This window comes from Piliocolobus tephrosceles, chromosome 5 (genome assembly GCF_002776525.5).
Source record: "Piliocolobus tephrosceles isolate RC106 chromosome 5, ASM277652v3, whole genome shotgun sequence".
In the NCBI taxonomy this organism is placed as follows: Eukaryota; Metazoa; Chordata; class Mammalia; order Primates; family Cercopithecidae; genus Piliocolobus; species Piliocolobus tephrosceles.
The window spans coordinates 99,063,316-99,085,317 of NC_045438.1; the positions used below are offsets into that span (position 1 = coordinate 99,063,316).

At 42.6% G+C, this 22,002-nt stretch overlaps 1 protein-coding gene across 1 annotated transcript; it reads left to right on the top strand.

The window, feature by feature from the left end:
* The first annotated feature begins 19,742 nt into the window (after window positions 1–19,742).
* On the top strand, window positions 19,743–21,676 carry KHDC1L (KH domain containing 1 like). Its single transcript, XM_023200800.2, has 3 exons — window positions 19,743–19,942; window positions 20,869–21,051; window positions 21,381–21,676. The coding sequence occupies exons 1-3, from the start codon at window positions 19,837–19,839 to the stop codon at window positions 21,470–21,472; spliced, it is 381 nt and encodes a 126-aa protein (XP_023056568.1). The 5' UTR covers window positions 19,743–19,836; the 3' UTR covers window positions 21,473–21,676.
* The last annotated feature ends 326 nt before the right edge of the window (window positions 21,677–22,002 follow it).

Genomic DNA, 22,002 nt, shown 5'->3' on the forward strand with positions numbered 1-22,002 from the left:
AGGTACCTGGTGAAGTAGGCAACCAGGGAATCTGGTGAACATGAGGTAGCCAGCATTGTCCCTGATTGCCCAAGTTTGTGGGTGGGGGTGGAGGGGGTGGTTTTCAGGGAGCAATGGGTTTTGAAGTTCCTCATGCCATGAATTAAATACGAAGGCTTCCTGAATCTCCATTAAAGAACGTTTTCTGATTGCCAAGTCTATATTTGGATCTCTCTAGGCAAGATTACGGCAAGCTAAACCTGTCCTTAGTAGAACTCTTCCTCTTCAAATTTGCCCCTTCTCCAGCAGCCTGTATCTTAATAATGAGGCAATTGCAGTACCCTAGGAGAGTGATGATGGTGACTTAGACCAGAGTGGAGTGGCTGAAGTGTTAGGAAGTGGTTGAATTTGGAACATAATTTGAAGCCAGCAAGATTTACTAATTACATGGTTTTCACAAGGCCAATTGCCAAATAAAAGTTAAAATATAATATTCACAGTAGAAAAACACTTAGAGAAAATGTTGAAAGAATTCAGGTTATAGTAGTTGAACACTATGGCTCATGCTTGTAATCCTAGCACTTTGGGAGGCCAAGAAGGGCTCAGGTGTTGGAGACCAGCCTGGGTAACATGGTGAAACCCTGTCTCACCCAAGAACACAAAAAATTAACCTGGTGTGGTGGCACACACCTGTCCCAGCTGCTTAAGGTGGGCACTGGGGTTGCAGCATTGCTTGAGCCCGGGAGGCGGAGGTTGCAGTAAGCCAAGATCATGCCACCACACTCCAGCATAGGCGACAGAGTGAGACTCTGTCTCAAAAAAAAAAAATAAAATAAAAATTCAGGTTTACAGACTGTCATACAGACTGCCAAAATAAATTGTCTACAGATAATGGCCACTTTTTTCTTTCTAGAAGTGAATTGTTCAGTTAGTCCTGAGGCCTAGCCCAGTGCCTTAATAATTATTTGTTGAAAAATGAATGAAAGTCTTTTTAATGGCTAGGAATGTATTCTAATATTGAAATAAAAAGAACTTGTAAAGGAGTGAAGCACATTCTAACTTGCTAGACATAAAAAGATAAATGTATATCCCTGACCTTTGGACAATAATCAACATTGCTTTTACTAAAAATTTCCTAGGGAAAAATCTCATGATTGTCAAAGGTACCATAGTATTTCTAACTCTAATCAAACTTCTGGCAAAAGATCTGTGTATACTTTAGTACAGTTTAAGGAGTCTGAGCTGTCATTTTCTTTGTTTCTCTCTCTCTTTTTTTCTACTTCCTTCTTTCCTTCCTTCCTTCCTTCCTTCCTTCCTTCCTTCCTTCCTTCCTTCCTTCCTTCCTTCCTTCCTTCCCTTCTTTCTTTCTTTTCTCTCTCTCTTCTTTAGATGGAATCTTGCTCTGTCGCCCAGGCTGGAGTGCAGTGGCTTGATCTCAGCTCACTGCAACCCCTGTCGCCCAGGTTCAAGCGAGTCTCATGCCTCAGTCTCCCTGGGATTACAGTGGGATTACAAGCATGCCACCACGCCCAGCTAATATGTTGTAGTTTTAGTACAGATGAGGTTTTGCCATGTTGGCCAGGTTGGTCTCGGGCTATAGGCCTCAAGTGATCCACCCACCTCAGCCTCCCAAAGTGCTGGGATTACAGGCGTGAGCCACTGCGCCCAGCTGAGCTGTCATTTTCTAATGACCTATAAGCAATGATCCCACCGAAGGATCCCTGTCTGAAGCATTTTCTTGGGGAAACTGGAGAAAAAAAAAAAGAGCGAAAACAACTACAACAGGCTGGGTGTGATGGCTCACACCTGTAATCCTAGCACTTTGGGAGGCCGAGGCAGGCAGATCACTTGAGGTCAGGAGTTCAAGACCACCTGGCCAACATGATAAAACCCTGTCTCTATGAAAAATACAAAAATTAGCTGGGTGTGGCAGTCAATGCCTGTAATCTCAGCTACTCAGGAGGCTGAGGCATGAGAAACACTTAAACCTGGGAGGCAGAGGTTGCCACGAGCCAAGATCCTGCTACTGCACTTCAGCCTGGGAGACACAGTGAGACTCCATCTCAAAAACAAACAAAACAAAGGAAAAAACACCAAAAAACCAAGAACGATGCTAAATGGATTTGTGTGTGTGTGTACGTGTGTGTTTTGCTACCATATTTTCTGTTCAGTAGGGTCAATATTTATTTTCCCATAGAGAATGTCCTCTGAAGCCTTAAGATATGTTCTCTATGTGGAACTACTTTTTATTATACTGAACCAATAATTGAATATCAGCTATGTCATTTTCATTTAAATGTAAAATTTTGTTTTTTGAATATATAATTTCTTTATTGGGTTAAAATTCAAAAAATGCTTTTAGTGAAAAAGATACCCTCCAAATCCTGTCCTTCAGCTAGCTATACAGTATCATTTCTTATAGGAAATCTGTTTTGAATTCCTTGTATACCCTTGATTCTCAGATAAATACACATATATAATTTTTCTTCTTTATATACAGATTGCATCATACAATATACTCTTTAGCACCTTGCCTTTTTAAAAACTTAACAATAGATCTTGCAGATGGTTGCATTTTAGAGCAGAAACACTTTCTCATAATTTCTTATAGCTATATAGTCTTCCATTGTATGGATATAGCTAGCATTCAACCCATTCCATATTGATTGACTTTTAGGTCATTTCCAACCTTATGTTGTAACAAACTATACTGCAGCACTGTAGTGTGTATATGTCATTTTGCACATGTGTGAATATATCTGTGGGATAAATTATTAAAAGTACATTAATGGATATAGCCAAGTTTCCTTCCTAATTGTTGACAATTTATACTTCTACCACATGTGTATGAGTATCTTATTTCCTTACACTCTCACCAATAATATCAAATATTTTTAATCTTTTCAGTCTTATCGATAGATGAAAAATGGTTTCTTAGTGCTGTTTTAACTTGCATTTATCTTATTACGAGTGGCACTGAATATCTTCTTATTGGATTCCCGTATGTGCTTCCTAATGCCTTTTCATTCATATGTATAGACAATTTATATTGTACTTTCTGTGACCTGTCTATTTAGGCTGTTGTCCATCAAGTTGTTATTGATTTGTAGTACCTCTTGATATATTATAAACATTAGTGCTTTGTTTGTAAAATAAGCCACAAATACTTCTTTCCAGTATGTCCTTTGTTTTTTACATTGTTTGGGTGGTACTTGCTATGTAGATTTTTAATGTCTATGAGGTGAATTCATGAATCTTTTTAAGTTTATTGCCTCTGGATTTTGTTTAGTTCTTAGGAATGTCCTCCTTATCCCAAATGTAAAATATTTGGTAATAGTGTCCTCTGGCATGGTTTGGGTTTTCTTTTTTACATTTAAATAGTATTATTTAAATGTATTCTTGAGATGTGATTTGATTTAGGTTGTTAAGTATGGATCAAATGGATTTCTGTTATTTTTATTTTATATATATATATCTTTTATTATACTTTAAGTTCTAGGGTACATGTGCACAACACGCAGGTTTGTTACATATGTATACATGTGCCATGTTGGTGTGCTGCACCCATCAACTCGTCAGCACCCTTCAACTCTTCATTTACATCAGGTGTAACTCTCAGGGTACATATATTTTTTTAATGTAATTTTATTTTTTTCTGGAGACAGAGCCTCTGTCACCCAGGCTGGAGTGCGGTAGTATGATCATAGTTCACAGCAGCCTCAAACTCTTGGGCTGCAGTTATGTTCCCACCTCAGCCTCCTGAGTACCTGGGATTACAGTTGCACACCACCAAGCCTGCCTAATTGTTATAGTTTTTGTAGACAAGGGGTTTCACCAGTTGGCCAGGCTGGTCTTGGACTCCTGAGCTCAAGTGATCTGCCCACCTTGGCCTCCCAAAATGCTGGGATTACATTTGTGAACCACTGTGTCTGGCCTGCAGTGATATTTCTGTCAAACCTAAGAAATACACTGGGGATAAATCCAATAAATATAATAAAATAAAAAATTATGATCAAGGACACTTAGACTTAATGTTGAATCAGAGACCCTATAGTAGAGAAAAATACCATAGGTAATATATAAGGCCAATCATTGGCCCACTAGATGGAAAACTTTTATAGCTAACCCATGGGAAGTTTCAGTCCTGTCTTAATTTATTAAGTATTACTGAATGTACACTGGAAAATATAAACATAATTAATCAGAAATGTTTTAATGTCTTTTCATTCTGTTTTGGACATGAGGAAATCACGTTTTAATGAGTTGCAACTATGCTAAAGTCATAGATTCAGCTATTTTGCACTGAAGGAAGTACACAGTTCTATGACAAAAAAATTTAAATTAAATCATATCCTCCAAGCATGGTGGGTCATGCCTGTAATCCCAGCACTTTGGGAGGCCAAGGTGGGTGGATCACCTGAGGTCTGGAGTTTGAGACCAGCCTGGCCGACATGGTGAAACCTCGTCTCTACTAAAAATACAAAAATTAGTTGGGCGTGGTATAATCCCAGCTACTTGAGAAGCTGAGGCAGGAGAATTACTTGATCCCAGGAGGTGGAGGTTGCAGTGAGCCGAGATGGCGCCATTGCATTCCAGCCTGTGCAACAGAGCAAAACTATTCTTTCTCCAAAAAAAAAAAAGAAATTGTATCCTTAAGTTATGATTTTGTTGGAAATTTTTTTAAATAGATATCAGTGTATTCAAAGTAAATTAGCTCTTCCTGGTGATTCAGAGCAACAGTCAGGCAAGCTTTTTCTATAAATGGCCAGATAGTAAATATTTTATGTTCTGTGTCATGCAGTCTCTGTCAAAACTACTCACGCAATGATTACAGTGCAAAATTAGTCAGAGGGAATACATAAATGATGGGTACCGCTCTGTCCCAATAAAACTTTATTTAAAACACAAAATGAATTTTACATAATTTTATGTGTAAGAAAATATAATTTTTTTTGGATATTTTAGAGCCATGTAAAAATGATTCCTGGCTGGGCGAAGTAGCTCACACCTATAATACCAGCACTGTGGGAGGTGGAGGCGGTTAGATCATCTGAGGTGAGGAGTTTGAGACTAGCCTGGCCAACATGGTGAAACCCCGTTTCTACTAAAAATGCAAAAATTAGCTGGGTGTGGTGGTGCACGCCTGTAATCCCAGCTACTGGGGAGGCTGAGGCAAGAGAATTGCTTGAACCCGGGAGGCAGAGGTTGCTGTGAGCCGAGATCACGACAGTGTACTCCAGCCTGGTCAACAAGTGCAAAAATCCGTCTCAAAAAAAAAGATTTCTAAACCACGACCTATACAAAAAACAGGCATGAGAAATTGTGGAAGACAGTGTGGCGATTCCTCAAGGATCTAGAACCAGAAATACCATTTGACCCAGCAATCCCATTACTGGGTATATACCCCAAGGATTATAAATCATTCTATTATAAAGACACATGCACACATATATTTATTGCAGCACTATTTACAATAGCAAAGACTTGGAACTAACCCAAATGCCCATCAGTGATAGACTGGATAAAGAAAATGTGGTACATAGACACCATGGAATACCATGCAGCCATAAAAAAGAAGAAATTCATGTCCTTAGCAGGGACATGGATGCAGCTGGGAACCATCATTCTCAGCAAACTAACATGGGAACAGAACCAAACACTGCATGTTCTCACTGATAAGTGGGAGTTGAACAGTGAGAACACATGGACACACATCTGGGCCTGTCGGGGTGATGAGCAAGGGGAGGGAGAGCATCAGCACAAATACTGAATGTATGCAGGGCTTAAAACCTAGATAAGGCTGGCCGGGCGCGGTGGCTCAAGCCTGTAATCCCAGCACTTTGGGAGGCTGAGACGGGCGGATCACGAGGTCAGGAGATCGAGACCATCCTGGCTAACACGGTGAAACCCCGTTTCTACTAAAAATACAAAAACTAGCTGGGCAAGGTGGCGGGCGCCGGTAGTCTCAGCTACTCGGGAGGCTGAGGCAGGAGAATGGCATAAACCCGGGAGGTGGAGCTTGCAGTGAGCTGAGATCCGGCCACTGCACTCCAGTCCGGGCGACAGAGCAAGACTCCGCCTCAAAAAAAAAAAAAGAAAAAAAAAAAAAAAACCTAGATAAGGGGTTTATGGGTGCAGCAAAACTCCAGGGCACAGGTATACCTATGTAACAAACCTGCACATTCTGCACATGTATCCCAGAACTTAAAATAAAATTAAAAAAAAGAAAAAGGGTTAGTCCTATCCATGTTCTAAATAGTACAAAACTTTAGCAAATAAAAGACTGTTTTATTAGTGCATGAATGGAAAGACAAATCAATGGAATAGAATAGAAAACCAAATATTCACCCACATATATGCATAAAAATTTAATATTTGATAAAGAAGATGATTCAGATTAATGTGGAAAAGGCAGATTACTCAATCAGTGAATGAGTAATCTTGTGATAAACCAGCAAACCATTTAAAAATCCATTTGAGGTCAAGCAAAGTGGCTCACACGTGTAATCCCAGCACTTTGGGAGGCACAGGAAGGAGGATTACTTGAGCCTAGGAGTTTGAGATCAGCCTGACAAGATGGTGAGACCTTGTCTCTACAAAAACAAAAAATAAAAAATTAGCTGAGTGTGGTGGTGTGCACCTATAGTCCTGGCTACTCGGGAGGCTGAGGTGGGAGAATAACTTGAGCCCAGGATTTGAGGTTGCTGTGAGCTATGATCACACCATTGCACTCCAGCCTGAGAGCAAGATACACAGCAAGAGAGTTCCAACTGAAGGGCTTTGATCTTTAACTTATAAAAGGAATTTTTCTCTATTAATTAATTGGCTGCCAGATAGAGTGATAAGGATTATTCTATAGTATTAGTTTTTTGATACTCAATAGGGCCAGAATTACTGCATATACATTTTGATTATAAATTCTTTGATGCTTAATATTATATGACTTGGAAAGTGCTATAAATGAAAATAATCAAGATATACTTTGTGCTTGTCACTCTTGAGGTTTTATATGATAAACCATTGGTTACCTACAGTTCATTCTCCCTCCTTGGAAAGTGGAACATTGCTGAGCTCAATCAAAGTGAGAGAAGTATGTAAAAGGGACCAGAATCATGTAGCATGCTTTAAACAGCTAGTAACAGGAAACACTGGTCCAGTTGGATGTTAGAAACACTGGTCCAGTTAACATGTTAGGATGTTAGGCCAGGCTGGTCTCAAACTCCTCACCTCAGATGATCTAACCACCTCCACCTCCCACAGTGCTGGTATTATAGGTGTGAGCTACTTCACCCAGCCAGGAATCATTTTTACATGGCTCTAAAATATCAAAAAAAATTATATTTTCTTACACATAAAATTATGTAAAATTCATTTTGTGTTTATAATTCATTTTGTATTATTGCCAATGGCAGGCATTCCAGGCATATTACGCCAAGGGCTCCCTTTCCACCTTGTGTTGGCTTCCTTTTCAGGTTGGTAGCAAAATACTTGTAGCCATTTCCAAAATCATATCCCGTCATAAACACCAGGAGAAGGAAAGAAGACATGAGTCCTTTTTTGTGTCTGTCTTCAGAAATGAGACAACCTCTGCTGGAAGCCTCCTTTAGGTTTTACTTCATTTCAAAATTGGGACATGTGCAACTTCCTAAAGCAATCAGTGGCAAGGGGAATGGGATTATCACGATCAGTCTAAACTAATCACCTGGAATTAAATTGATGTTAGAAGTTAGTGTCCATCAACACTTAACAGGATTCTATTTTCCTATGTTTTGATGTCATGTGGGAGTTGAAAAACTGCAACTGTCAGCCAGAGATTGACAGAGTGATGGAGCCACTGAATAAGAAATGGATTTATGACCTGGGAACATGAGAAGCCATGCTAAATGAAACCCATACATATGAAGCTGTCAATTTCTCATAGATTATCTATTTGTTCACATATAAAGAATCTTGAGAAACTCATGTAGGATGCAATAGAAACTATATTTCATTTGAGTGCATATTCATTAACATTTTTCTATTTTTCTGCTTTTTAAAAACTCTACAATCAGGCCAGGTGCAGTGCCTCATGTCTACAGTCTCAGTGCTTTGGAGGCTGAGCCAGGAGGATCTCTTGAGCCCAGGAGTTTGAGACCTATCTGGGCAACATAGCGAACCCTGTCTCTACAAAAAAATAAAAATAAAAATAAAATAAATAAATAAAAAATTAGTTGGTTGGGTTGGTGTAGTTCTGTAGTCCTAGCTACCTGGGAGGCTGTGGCAGGAGGGTCGTTTGAGTTCAGCAGTTTGAGACAGAAGTGAGTTGTTTTTCTTTTTTTTTTTTTTTTGAGACGGAGTCTCGCTCTGTCACCCAGGCTGGAGTGCAGTGGCCGGATCTCAGCTCACTGCAAGCTCCGCCTCCCGGGTTTACGCCATTCTCCTGCCTCAGCCTCCCAAGTAGCTGGGACTACAGGCGCCCGCCACCTCGCCCGGCTAGTTTTTTGTATTTTTTTAGTAGAGACGGGGTTTCACCATGTTAGCCAGGATGGTCTCGATCTCCTGACCTCGTGATCCGCCCGCCTCGGCCTCCCAAAGTGCTGGGATTACAGGCTTGAGCCACCGCACCCGGCCTAGAAGTGAGTTATTATCATGCCACTACTCTCTGGCCTGGGCAATGGGACAAGACTCTGTCTCTAAAAGCAAACCAAATAAGAAAAACAAAACCAAAAAATCCTCTATCATCAGAAAATTATCAACACTTTTGGTTTCAGATGTGCCCATCTTGCTGTGAGTCCACATCCAGCAGGCACAAAGCCAAGAGCACCAGGGCTCCTCTCCTTGCTGTGTGTGTACACCTTTCCATGAATATACGAAATTAAAATGATTACTTACTCCATGTGTTACACTTGCAAACCTTGCCTTTTTTATTGCTCTAAAATATGACGTAACCAAGATTGTGCACAAGTAGCATTAGACAACTCACTGCACACTATTTCTAACTGTGTTTGTTGTCCTATGTGGTACTTTGGATAATGTTATTTTCATAATTATGCATGAATAATTTTTCCAGGGCCACCAGCTGGTCCTAGCTGGCTGCCTTCTCCTCCACCCCTGCTGACTACATAAGTGATTTGTTATTTTCCAAAGATAATTTTTTAAAACATTTATATTCGGGGATAAGCGTGAAAGTTGGTTACATAGGTAAACTAGTGTCATGGGAATTTGTAGTACAGATTATTTCATCACCCAGGTATTAAGCCTATTACTCACTATTAATCTTTTCTGCTCCTCTCCCTTTTCTTACCCTCCACCCTCAAGTAGACCACAGTGTCTATTGTTTCCTTCTTTGCATTCATAAATTCTCATCATTTAGCTCCCACTTGTAAGTGAGAACAAGTGGTATTTGGTTTTCTCTTCCTGCATTAGTTTGCTAATGGCCTCCAACTCCATCCATGTTCCCGCGAAATACATGATCTCATTCTTTTTGTTATGACTGCATAGTATTCCATGGTGTATATGTACCACATTTTCTTTATCCAGTCTGTCATTGATGGATATTTAGGTAGATCCTGTGTGCTTGCTATTGTGAGTCGTGCTGCAATGAACATTCATGTGCATGTGTCATTATGGTAGAATGATTTATATTCTTCTGGGTATACACCCAGCAAGGGGATTCCTGGGTCAAATGGTACTTCTGCTTTTAGCAGCTTGAGGAATCACCATGCTGCTTTCCACAATGGCTAAACTAATTTACACTCCCACCAACAGTGTATGTGTTCCCTTTTTTCTGCAACCTTGCCAGCATCTGTTATTTTTTGACTTTTTTAAACATAGCCATTCTAACTTGTGTGAGTTCGCATCTTATTGTGGTTTTGATTTGCATTTCTCTAATGATCAGTGAAATTGAGCTTTTATTCATATGCTTGTTGGCGCATGTATGTCTTTTGAAATTGTTTGCTCATGCCCTTTGCCCACATTTTAAGGAGTTGTTTGTTGTTCTCTTGTAAATTTGTTTAAGTTCATTATAGATACTGGATATTAGACCTTTGTCAGATGTATAGTTTGCAAATATTTTCTTTAGGCTGTCTGTTTATTCCGTTGATAGTTTCTTTTGCTGTGCAGAAGCTCTTAAGTTTAATTAGATCCCATGTGTCAATTTTTGGTTTTGTTGCCATTGCCTTGGTGTCTTTGTCAAGAAATCTTTGCCCTTTCCTATGTCCAGGATGGTATTGATTAGATTGTCTTCCAGGGTTTTTATAATTTTGGGTTTTACATTTAAGCCTTTGACCTATCAAAGATAATTTTCAATGTAATTTTCAATGTTGAATCTGATTTTTCTCTTTATGAGACTGGGTGTCCCTCTGTTGCCCAGGCTGGAGTGCAGTGGCATGATCATAGCCCACTGCAACCTTGAACTCCTGTGTTCAAGCAATCCTCCTGAGCCAGCCTCCTTATCTGGAATTACAGAGCCACTAAGTCGGTGAATCTGATTTTTTTAAAGCTTTCACACAAAAATTAAATGGTTGCTTAATTTTACCAAAGAGGTAGTATTTGAGAAAGTGATTATCAACATGTACACAAAGCTATGTAAAAGATGAGCTTTGTCAGTAGAAATCCAAGCATCTTGATCACATTGGTGTTACTTATAAATAAATGTTTTGAAATGGTGTTACTTATAAATAAATGTTTTGAAACTTAACATTTTTTGTTGGACCTGGTGGCTCACGCTTGTAATCCCAGCACTTTGGGAGGCCGAAGGAGCCGGAGCACCAGAGGTCAGGAGTTTGAGACCAGCCTGACCAACATGGTGAAACCCCATCTCTACTAAAAACACAAAAATTAGCCAGGCATGGTGATGCGTGCCTGTAGTCCCAGCTACTAGGGAGGCTGGGGTGGGAGGATAGCTTGAACCTGGGTGGCGGAGGTTGCAGTGAGCTGAGATTGCGCCGCTGTACTCCAGCCTGGGCAACAGAGTGAGACCATGTCTCAAAAAGAAAAAAAGAAAAAGAAACAACTTTTTTTTTTTCCTCCCAACATAAAGCCAATACAAGGAAATCTCAGGAAATTAATAATTTATTTATAATTTTTTTTTCCTCAACAAAACCCCTCAAAGTTCAGACATTAACACAGACGTGTAATACCAAACAGCTACAAAGGAGAGATGGAAACAGGAAAAGTCAGATGAATGGCGCTCAAAAGCAACAATAACTAAGCACTTGAAAGTGGATTGGATTGTTGGTTAATATTTTTCCATTTGAAAGAATCACATGGGATTCTAGCTTCTTGCAAGAAGGAGTTTAAGTTACACCTGATGCTTCCCCTCACTGACCAAGGGGCTGGGATGTCTTGTTAACTCTCTCCTTTCGGTTTAATTGCATTCCATACTCTAATTTTCTCAGATCGTATATTCTATCTTATTTTTCCACCTGAGCAGAAAGAATTCTTTCTGTTTACTTCACCCCACTTCTTTCCTCTGAGAAAAGGCAGTCTTCTCCAACAGGACAAAGAAAACCAGGAGCAGAGGAGAGAAGAAGAGAGAATATGAGAGAGAGAGGGAGAGGTGTGATGGAGTGTTAGACAGGATGACAGAGGGGAGCTAGAAGGGGGATGCTCCAGGCTCTCAATCTCAGGACTGTGGAAAATGATTTTCCAGGAGATGCACATGTGGTCTCATATTTCTCACAATAGTCCATCCAGACTCCCTCCTCAGGTCTGTCTCCCACTACCAAAACCCAATATAGGCAGTCTCGCTGCCTTACCTGGAGGGAGGACCAGGACCTGGGTCTCTACTCCTGTCCCTGCACAGACTCATTTGAGGCATTTACATTTGTGACCACTCTTGGGGGAGCAGCCTGCAACAGGAAAGGAGTGAGTGGATGTTGGTGTTTTTCCAGGGCCACCAGTTGGTCCTAGCTGACTGCACCCCCCCTCGCCAGCTACATACACTTCTTTGGGGGCAGAAAGTTCCTCTCTCAGCTGAGGGGCCTATGGGTATTACTCAGGGAGCAGCCTCAGGTTGGGGTAACTGTTCTTGTTGCTGCAGGAGGAAGAGGTGGAAAGACACTGGGGGAAGTACTCAGTCTGGAATCTGATTTTTAAAAACATTTTTTGGGAGCCACTTGCCCAAAGTCTTGAAATCAGAAAATCCTGATGGCGCTGTCTTCAAAATACATCCCAAATGCATACATTTCAACCACTAATACTCTATTCTAAAACATGTTGACTTATTTTTTTCTCTAAAATTCAAGCCCAATGCCCAAAATAATCAAACGATTAGGATGCCTTTTATTTTGGTTTCTTGAAATGACCACTGTTAATAAAAATATTTGTCTTTGGGAGGCAGAGTCTGGCAGATCACCTGAGGTCAGGAGTTCGAGACCAGCCTGACCAACTTGGAGAAACACCGCCTCTACAAAAATACAAATTAGCTGGGCATGGTGGCGCATGCCTGTAATCCCAGATACTTGGGAGGCTGAGGCAGGAGAATCGCTTGAACCCAGGAGGCAGAGGTTGCACGTGTGCTGAGATTGTGTCATTGCGCTCCAGCCTGGGCAACAAGAGTGAAACTTGTTCTCAAAAAAAAAAAAAAAAGAGAGAAAAATTTGCACTTTTAATCAATATACAAAAAGGAATATTCAGGTTTGCTTGATGTTCTGCAAATTTTGAGTGACTCAGACAGAATATGAGTGTTCTTTTGGTTACCAAACTTAGAATAACATAAAAAACTGTAGGAAGAAAAGTTTTTTTTTTAAAGGTTATTTCTAATAAAATGATGTGTACTTCTAAAGTTAAAAAACCTTGTTTACTATATAGACTGACATATAACTGTTAAAACTTGATTATAAAGATGAAATTGTCTTTGTCAATTATGAATTAGTGACATTCATAATATACTTTATGGGGTAAATTAAAGTCCCTGGGTATTTGTTAGCGGCATCCTTAACTTTCATGACAACTGTCCTTCTCTTACTTGAGAAGGAAGCGTTCGTGATTATTTGTTTTATGGAACTATCCATGCTTTGTACAGATAATTTGGAAAGTTTTTTTTAAAAATATTAATGTTTCTTGTTAATGATTAATGTTTAAATGTGTAAACTAGAATTTTTCAAATATTCTATGCGATCACGATTCTAAATTTACCGTTAGCGTATGATCTTCTCCCATAAGTTAAAATCGGCTCAAGTGGCTAAATTGTTCTCCTTCATTCGGCAAAGGAGAGAGTAAAAGAGGAAAAATTTCTGAGTGATGGAGAGTCCTGCTAAAAATAAATAAATAAATACATAAATACATAAATAAAAGCAAGCAAAATATTTATATAGACAGTAGATATGTGATTGAGTTGGTCCATATCAGAAAACTTTAGAAATTGAGAGGTTTTCTGATCTCTTGTGGAAGTCTCATTAAAAATGGCAAGAAATTGGCTGAGCACAGTGGCTCATGCCTGTAATCCCTGCACTTCGGGAGGCTGAGGCAGGTGGATCACTTGAGGTCAGGAGTTGGAGACCAGCATGGCGACATGGTGAAACCCCATCTCTGCCAAAAATACAAAAATAAACTGGGCACGGTGGTGTGCACATGTAATTCCAGTTACTCGAGAGGCTGAGGCAGAAGAATGGCTTGCACCCAGGAGATGGAGGTTGTAGCGAGCCGAGATCACACCACGCTCTCCAGCGAGGGTGACAGAGCGAGACTCTGTCTTAAATAAACAAAACAAAACAAAACAAACAAACAATAGCCCAAAGGCAAGAAATTAGAGAACTTTTAAAAGCTTTGCTATTACCTAAGGGGGTAGCCATACAATAAAATGGAGACTAATTTAAAGGGCAATAACCCAGAATCCTGAGGAAATAATTTGCCACTATGCTAAACAAGTAGCATTAACCAAAGCAGTTGCTATACTGATGGTTTGTAAATACGTTCTAGCCATTGTTTGCTTATCTCCAGAATGGATTGAGGATATTCCTGATAGACAGCCAAGGTTCTGATGATAAAATTGCGTGAATGTTATTCTGGACTTAAGGAGTTCCACTGTATTCTTCAGTGATTGGGGGGAGGGGTTGTGGTACACAAAAGAACTTTTTTTTTTTTTTTTTTTTTTTTTTTTTTTTTGAGACGGAGTCTTGCTCTGCCACCCAGGCTGGAGTGCAGTGGCTGGATCTCAGCTCACTACAAGCTCCGCCTCCCGGGTTCACGCCATTCTCCTGCCTCAGCCTCCCGAGTAGCTGGGACTACAGGCGCCCGCCTCGTCGCCCGGCTGTTTTTTTGTATTTTTAAGTAGGGACAGGGTTTCACCGTATTAGCCAGGATGGTCTCGATCTCCTGACCTCGTGATCCGCCTGTCTCGGCCTCCCAAAGTGCTGGGATTACAGGCTTGAGCCACCGCGCCCGGCCCAAAAGAACTTTTTTTTAAAAAAATATGAATAAACAATCTTGCTGTACCAAATGAATATTTAGAACAATTAGAAAGAAGGCCGGGCTTGGTGGCTCACACCTGTAATCTCAGCACTTTGGGGGCACGAGGCGGGTGGATCAACTGAGGTCAGGAGTTTGAGACCAGCCTGGTCAACATGGTGAAACCTCATCTCTACTAAAAATACAAAAAAATTAGCCAGGTGTAGTGGCTCCTGCCTGTAATCCCAGCTACTCAGGAGGCTGAGGCTGGAGAATTGCTTGAACCTGGGGGGCGGAGGTTGCAGCGAGCCGAGACCACCTCACCATTGCAATCCTGCGTGGATAACAAGAACTAAACTTAGTCTCAGTGAAAAAAAAAAAAAAAAAGAACAATTAGAGAGAAAGAAAATGAATTCTATAAAACTAAATTTGAGAATGCTGTCTAAGACTTAAACTTCCATGGCTTGGGAATTGCTGTTAGCCTTGAAGACAATGACATCAACTCCTCCGGGAATCCATAGGCTTCTCCATACGTTAAGGAATTCACTTCTGTTTTTTTTTGTTTGTTTGTTTTTCGTTTTTTTTTTGAGATGGAGTTTTGCCTTTGTTGCCCAGGCTGGAGTGCAATGGTGCAATCTCGGCTCAACGCAACCTCTGCCTCCTGGGTTCAAGCAATTCTCCTGCCTCAGCCTCCCAAGTAGCTGGGATTACAGGCATGCGGTTCCATGCCCAGCTAATTTTGTATTTTTAGTAGAGATGGTGTTTCCCCATGATAGTCGGGCTGGTCTTGAACTCCTGACCTCAGGTGATCTGCCCACCTCGGCCGCCCAAAGTGCTGGGATTACAGGTGTGAGCCACCGCACCCGGCCAGGAATTCACTTCTGAACCTGTATTCTGCCATGCTGCAAGCTCACATGTCTAAATACTACAAAGGATTCATTTGATGTGTCTAGCTTTTAATAGATAACAATAATCTTCCCCAAATATCCACCTAATAGCTTTGCATGACTAGAAATCTGAAGATTTCGTCTTTTGTTTTTTTTTTGTTTGTTTGTTTTTGTTTTTGTTTTTTTTTTTTGAGACGGAGTCTCGCTCTGTCGCCCAGGCTGGAGTGCAGTGGCCGGATCTCAGCTCACTGCAAGCCCCGCCTCCTGGGTTTACGCCATTCTCCTGCCTCAGCCTCCCGAGTAGCTGGGACTACAGGCGACCGCCACGTCGCCCGGCTAGTTTTTTGTATTTTTTAGTAGAGACGGGGTTTCACCATGTTAGCCAGGATGGTCTCGATCTCCTGACCTTGTGATCCGCCCGTCTCGGCCTCCCAAAGTGCTGGGATTACAGGCTTGAGCCACCGCGCCCGGCCAAGATTTCGTCTTTTGAAAAAGACTAAACATCTCAAAATCAGAGGAAAATCTACTGTTGGCCTTAATAAAAAGGAGATCATCAAGAAACCGTAAACTGAGAATTCTTAAGTATCTTCCAGAATTTTTGGAAGAAGATGACCAAACCAATGTCTTCAGATCAAGCTTTGATGACTCCAAGTAGATACGTCCATCCAAGACAGTAAAACAGGATACAAGTTCTGGTATCTTTGCCCTCTTTTTAAACTTTTGCTGTACTTAGCATTGTGCTTAAGCATTGCCTAGAGGGCAACCAAAAGTTTTTAAGATTCTTTCACAAACTTGGCCTGGTGAGATGGCTCATACCTATAATCCTAGCACTTTGGGAGAACCAGGCAGGCAGAATACTTGAAGCCTTGAGTCTGAGACCAGCCTGGTCATCATGGTGAAACCCTGTCTCTACTAAAAATACAAAAATGCAGAAATTAGCTGGGCGTGGTGTCACCCGCCTGTAATCTCAGCTACTTAGCGGGCTGAGGCAGTGAGATGAGATCGGACCAATGCACTCCAGCCTGGGCAACAGAGTGAGACTCTGTCTCAAAGAAAAGGATTCTTTCACAAATGATGAATGACAGTTTATCTTGATCTTCTTTTTTTGTTTTTTGAGGCAAAGTTTTTTTTGCTCTTGTCACCCAAACTGGAGTGCAGTGGCGCAACCTCAGCTCACTGCAACCTCTGTGTCTCCCTGGTTCAAGTGATTCTCCTGCCTCAGTCCCTCAAGTAGCTGGGATTACAGGCTTATGTCACCATGTCTGGCTAATTTTTGTATTTTTAGTGGAGACAGGGTTTCACCATGTTGGCCAGGCTGGTCTCAAACTCCTGACCTCAAGTCATCCAGCTGCCTTGGCATCCAAAGTGCTGGGATTACAGGCATGAGCCATCATGTCTGGCCTCAATTTTCTATAGTAGAGAATTTTCCCTGCCACCTAAGGAAAGGGAAAACTTTCTTATTTTTTTCTCAACTATAGCTATTGTTTTTTTCAATTTTTATTTAGCTTAAAATTTTTCTCTTAAGAGACAGAATCTTGCTATGTCACTCAGCCTGGAGTGTGGTGGTGTGATTCCAGCTCAAACTCCTGGGCTCAGGTGATCCACCCACCTTAGTCTCTGGATAAGCTAGGACTACAGGTGCGCATCACCTCACCCAGTTATTGCTTTCAGGTTTTCGTAAAGATGAAGTCTCACTTTGTTGCCTGGGCTGGTGGCAAAATCCTGGCTCACAGGATGACCTCAAACAACAAAATATGTCTGCTGACATTATTGCAATAATGTATTGAATCTCTCCTTGCAGTGCTAGTCCTTAATCTTCAGTGACTCCTCAGCCTCCACTCAAGCAATGTTCACATGTTGAAGAATTAGTTGTCCTGCTCTCACTGTGATAAATGACACTTATACACCCCATACCCCTTTCAGTTTGTGCAACACTAAATCACTACTTTTTATGTGACTATCAGGTCCCTGATCATTATACAAACTTATCTAGTATAATGTGGAGTGAGTTTTAGACTATTATATTAATAATATTTTTCAATATTTTAAACATCTACTCCCATAGGAAATGATGTTTCTCTGAGAAAGGTACCCAGACCTAAAATGAGGCAAGTATGGACTATTCAGAAGACCTTCCAGGAGAGATGACCAACTCCCTCTTCATCTATATTCTGGGAGCTCCAATTCCAGTAATAGGAATAATATGACTAGAAAAGGTGATCCAAAATGTGTCTCTGGTCCCAGCAGAAATCAATAGATGACACTACTGCTTTTCTGGAGGTCCAGTAACCTAGTTTAAATTAAAGTGTCATGGTGGTTTTGAATGATTTCATAGTTTTTGGTTTCTTCCTGCCAGCCAAGGACAGCTTTTATTTGATAGCAAATGCTGTTTGCAGCACCTCCCTAAAACATTACTGTTCAGGCAGAACAGTGTTATGGCAAGGTTAAAAGACTACCTGTCTCTCTAGAACAGATTCAGATGGAGTTGGAACATGATTTCATGGTCTGGTTTTGAAATCGTCCTTTGTCTTTGCAACGTATTACTGGGATTAATAATCATTTTGTTTCTAGTAATTACCTGTATTTGACTAGTACATTCTATTCAGTCTTTTTTTTTTTGAGATGGGATTTTGCTCTTGCCCCCTAGGCTGGAGTGCTATGGTGTGATCTCAGCTCACTGCAACCTGTGCCTCCTGGGTTCAAGCGATTCTCTTGCCTCAGCCTCCTGAGTAGCTAGGATTACAGGTGCCCGCCACCATGCCAAGGTAATTTTTGTATTTTTAGTAGAGATGGGGTTTCACAATGTTGACCATCAGGCTGGCCTTGAACTCCTGACCTCAGGTGATCCACCCGCCTTGGCCTCCCAAAGTGTGGGATTACAGGCGTGAGCCTCCTCTTCAGTCTTAAATGCTACTTAAATGCTACTGTGCAGTCATTATATTTTCACTATGTATATTTTGTAACAAAATGTATATGAAAGACCAAATGTTTGCGGATGCAGAGAACATTCTCCTGATAACCTTGTGATCTGTGGATTCTGACAGTGGTATAGATCTGAACCTCATAGATGAAAGTCCTGATGGTCGACTTTGTCTTTGGTAAAAGGGGAGGCTGAAAACTGAAAAATCACCCAAAAACTTGCAGTGGGAAGCTGACAGGCCAAGCTGAATCTTCCCTACCAAACATGAACGTCTCCTGCAATTTTATTTTTTTTATTTTTATTTTTTTTTAGACAGAGTCTTGCTATGTCACACAGGCTGGAGTGTAGTGGCGTGATCTCAGCTCACTGCAACCTCCGCCTCCTGGGTTCAAGTGATTCTCTTGCCTCAGCCTCCTGAGTACCTGGGGTTACAGGTGTGTGCCACCATGCCCCGGCTAATTTTTTGTATTTTTAGGAGAGACAGGGTTTCAGCATGTTGGTCAGGCTGGTCTGGAACTACTGCCCTCCTGATCTGCCCACCTCAGTCTCCCAAAGTCCTGGGATTACAGGCATGAGCCACCGCACCCGGCCGCAAAATATGTTAAATACTCAAGATTGCTCAGTGATTGTCACTCAACGAGATGTAGAAAGTCTATTCTGGCATTCTATGACAGCTCGGCCGGGCATGGTGGCTCATGCCTGTAATCCCAGCACTTAGGGAGGCCCAGGCGGGGAGATCAGGAGGTCAGGAGATCGACACTATCCTGGCTGACATGGTGAAACCCAGTCTCTACCAAAAAAAATTACAAAAGATGAGCCGGGCGTGGTTGGTGGGCACCTGTAGTCCCAGCTACTTGGGAGGCTGAGGCAGGAGAATGTCATGGACCCGGGAGGCGGAGCTTGCAGGGAGCCGCGATTGCGCCACTGCACTCCCGCCTGGGCGACAGAGTGAGACTCCCTTTAAAAAAGAAAGAAAGAAAGAAAAAAAAAGTACATTCTGTAACTATATTTCAAACCAGAGATAACATTCAGCAATGAAGACCACATTAGTCTCTCAACTTCCTAGATAAATTTACCAGAATAATTACCAATTGCCCCATTTTAGAGAACTGGCTCCTACTCCTTAAACGCGCCTTAGACTGCCCTAGTCAACTCCTACAATGGGCTCCTATGACACTATCCTATCAAGTTTATTTTCCTGTGTTGTTTGCTCTCCCTTGATGCAACAGACCAAATAAACCCAGTCGTGTTGGAATACACTGTGTGATCACTGGGTGGCTGCTGACACCTGTGCAAATCTAGGGAGCCCATTTGGAGGCTTCCTGCCCCTCCATACCCTCAACCCCTGCCCTGGTTCATGCCAGTAGGCATGCTCCAAAATCCTTTGAATTTAGAGTGAAGAAAAATTCCTGATTCCGGGGCATCAGAAAGCCAAGCACTTATCAGATGATTAAGTTTGACTTGAAAGGATTAAGCTCAGAGCAGATAATTACTTGGAATGAATTATCTTGGGAAGACCTACGGGGATTGGACACCCACCCTAAGGTGGATCAAGAGGCGGGTTGTTTGGATTCCTTATTAAGCACAGAGCCTAGGCCCTTCCTCGCTTTTCCAAGTCTTTTGCCAACCAGTTTCTTAGACTTTCCCCTATTCTGAATCAGGTGGGAGCAGAGCGTGGACATGGAAACAGGTGCTCTCAGCAAAGAGCCGTGGTGGACCCTACCTGAAAACTTTCATGCTCCAATGGTGTTCCACATGGAAGAGGACCAGGAGGAGCTCATCTTCGGTGAGTGGCCTTTGCCGAAGTCCCCTCCTTCATCTGTTTATTTTTATTTTTTTGAGACAGATTCTCGCTCGTGATCTTGGCTCACTGCAACGTCTGCCTTTTGGGTTGAAGTGATTCTCGTGCTTTAGCCTGCAGAGTACCTGGGATTACAGGCTCCTGCCACCATGCCTAACTAGTTTTTGTATTTGTTTGTTTGTTTGTTTTGAGACTGTCTCGCTCTGTCGCCCAGGCTGGAGTGCAGTGGCGCCATGACGGCTCACTGCAAGCTCCGCCTCCCGGGTTCACGCCATTCTCCCGCCTCAGCCTCCCGAGTAGCTGGGACTACAGGCGCCGCCATCACGCCAGCTAATTTTTTGTATTTTTAGTAGAGAGGGGGTTTCACCATGTTAGCCAGGATGGTCTCTGTCTCCTGACCTCGTGATCTGCCCACCTTGGCCTCCCAAAGTGCTGGGAATACAAGTGTGAGCCATTGCGCCTGGCCTAGTTTTTTTTTGAGATGGAGTCTCGCTCTGTCACCCAGGCTGGAGTGCAATGGTGCGATCTCGGCTCACTGCAAGCTCCGCCTCCCGGGTTCACGCCATTCTCCTGCCTCGGCCTCCCGAGTAGCTGGGACTACAGGCGCTCGACAGCACGCTTGGCTAATTTTTCGTATTTTTAGTAGAGATGGGGTTTCACCGTGTCAGCCAGGTGTGTGTGGAACTCCTGACCTCAAGTGATCTACCTGCCTCGGCCTCCCAAAGTGCTGGGATTACTCCCAAAGGCATGAGTCACTGCGCCAGGCCAGCCTCCTTCATCCCCTTCTCGGTTTTCAATCTTCCCCTCTCCTCCCACCTTCATGAGTCACACATCCCTACCCTCAAGGCCACTTCCCCATCCCCCAAAGACTGGTAGCTGACAGTTCCTCTTCTCACCTCTTGTGCTTCCAGGACTTGGTGACACATACCTTCGCTGCATTGAGCTGCACAGCCACACCCTTATTCAGCTGGAGAGTTGTTTTACAGCTACAGGCCAGACTCGTGTGACTGTAGTCGGACCACCAATGGCAAAGCAGTGGCTGCTGCTCATGTTCCATTGCGTGGGGAGCCACTACTCCAAGTGTCACGCTCAAGGTAGGTATCCTTGGCTGAACTGTGGAGGGGAGGGCTTGATGGTGGAGTTCTGGCTGTGTTGTGTGGCATCTTGGATTGGTGAAGAATCCCTTGTGTGGCCAGGGAATCCAGGTGCTGCTCTTCCCAGAATCCACTGGGAAGGGAAGGGCTCATTTTTGTGACATGCAATTGCTCAGAGAGGAAAGGGTAGCAGGGAGGAGTAAATGGGTTACCTTGGAAGACCTGGGCTGGGGTGACATCCTCCCTGGAACCTTCCTGGTGTAGTCTGGGCCTACCAAGGGCCCCAGTAATGGACTGTGGTTCATCAGCCCCAGGCAATTCTTTTGCAGGTCTGAAGATGCTCGAGCGTGTCCGAAGCCAGCCCCTGACCAATGATGACCTGGTCGCCTCCATTAGCCTGCCACCCTACACTGGAGACTGATCTCCCCTGGGAAGCGGGGATGAGAGGAGAAGTCTTGGCTTCACTTTTGCTGAGAAAGACATGAAAAGCACTGAAGAAAGTTTGAATCTGTGGCCAGACCTGCCCCTCTCAGGCCTTCTAGGCATGTGTCTGAGGCAAATCTCCTGAATGCAAGAAGTGTTATTGGCAAAGCAATCCAATAAAATAAGCTACCTATGATGCAAAGCCTTCGATGTGCTGTCCTCTTTCCTTAGGATGAACTTATTCAGTCCTGAAGGGGATTCTCTGGACAAGTGCTGAGGTCTGGGGAGGCCCAGCCCAGGGAAGGAGCTGGGTACGAAAGTCAGGGCTTTCAGGAACTGCTCCTCTCAGGCCTGGAGCCTGGTTAGGCTTCTCTGAGTTGAGTGAAAACAGGGGCTTCTGAAAAGGGACCCTCCTAGGATCCCCAGGGTTTTCCTGGACCTTGAAGTGCACACAAATGGGGAGAATGGAAAGGTGGGAGGAAGGGTCCAGATAGAGATGGAAAGTGTTCCCACCCCAACTACCTGGTG

Excerpts from the sequence above, each read along its gene's own strand:
- KHDC1L (XM_023200800.2), top strand. The coding sequence starts at position 19,837 with ATGGAAACAGGTGCTCTCAGCAAAGAGCCGTGGTGGACCCTACCTGAA. Across the intron at positions 19,943-20,868 it reads CCAGGAGGAGCTCATCTTCG|GACTTGGTGACACATACCTT; the intron begins GTGAGTGGCCTT and ends TTGTGCTTCCAG. Across the intron at positions 21,052-21,380 it reads CTCCAAGTGTCACGCTCAAG|GTCTGAAGATGCTCGAGCGT; the intron begins GTAGGTATCCTT and ends ATTCTTTTGCAG.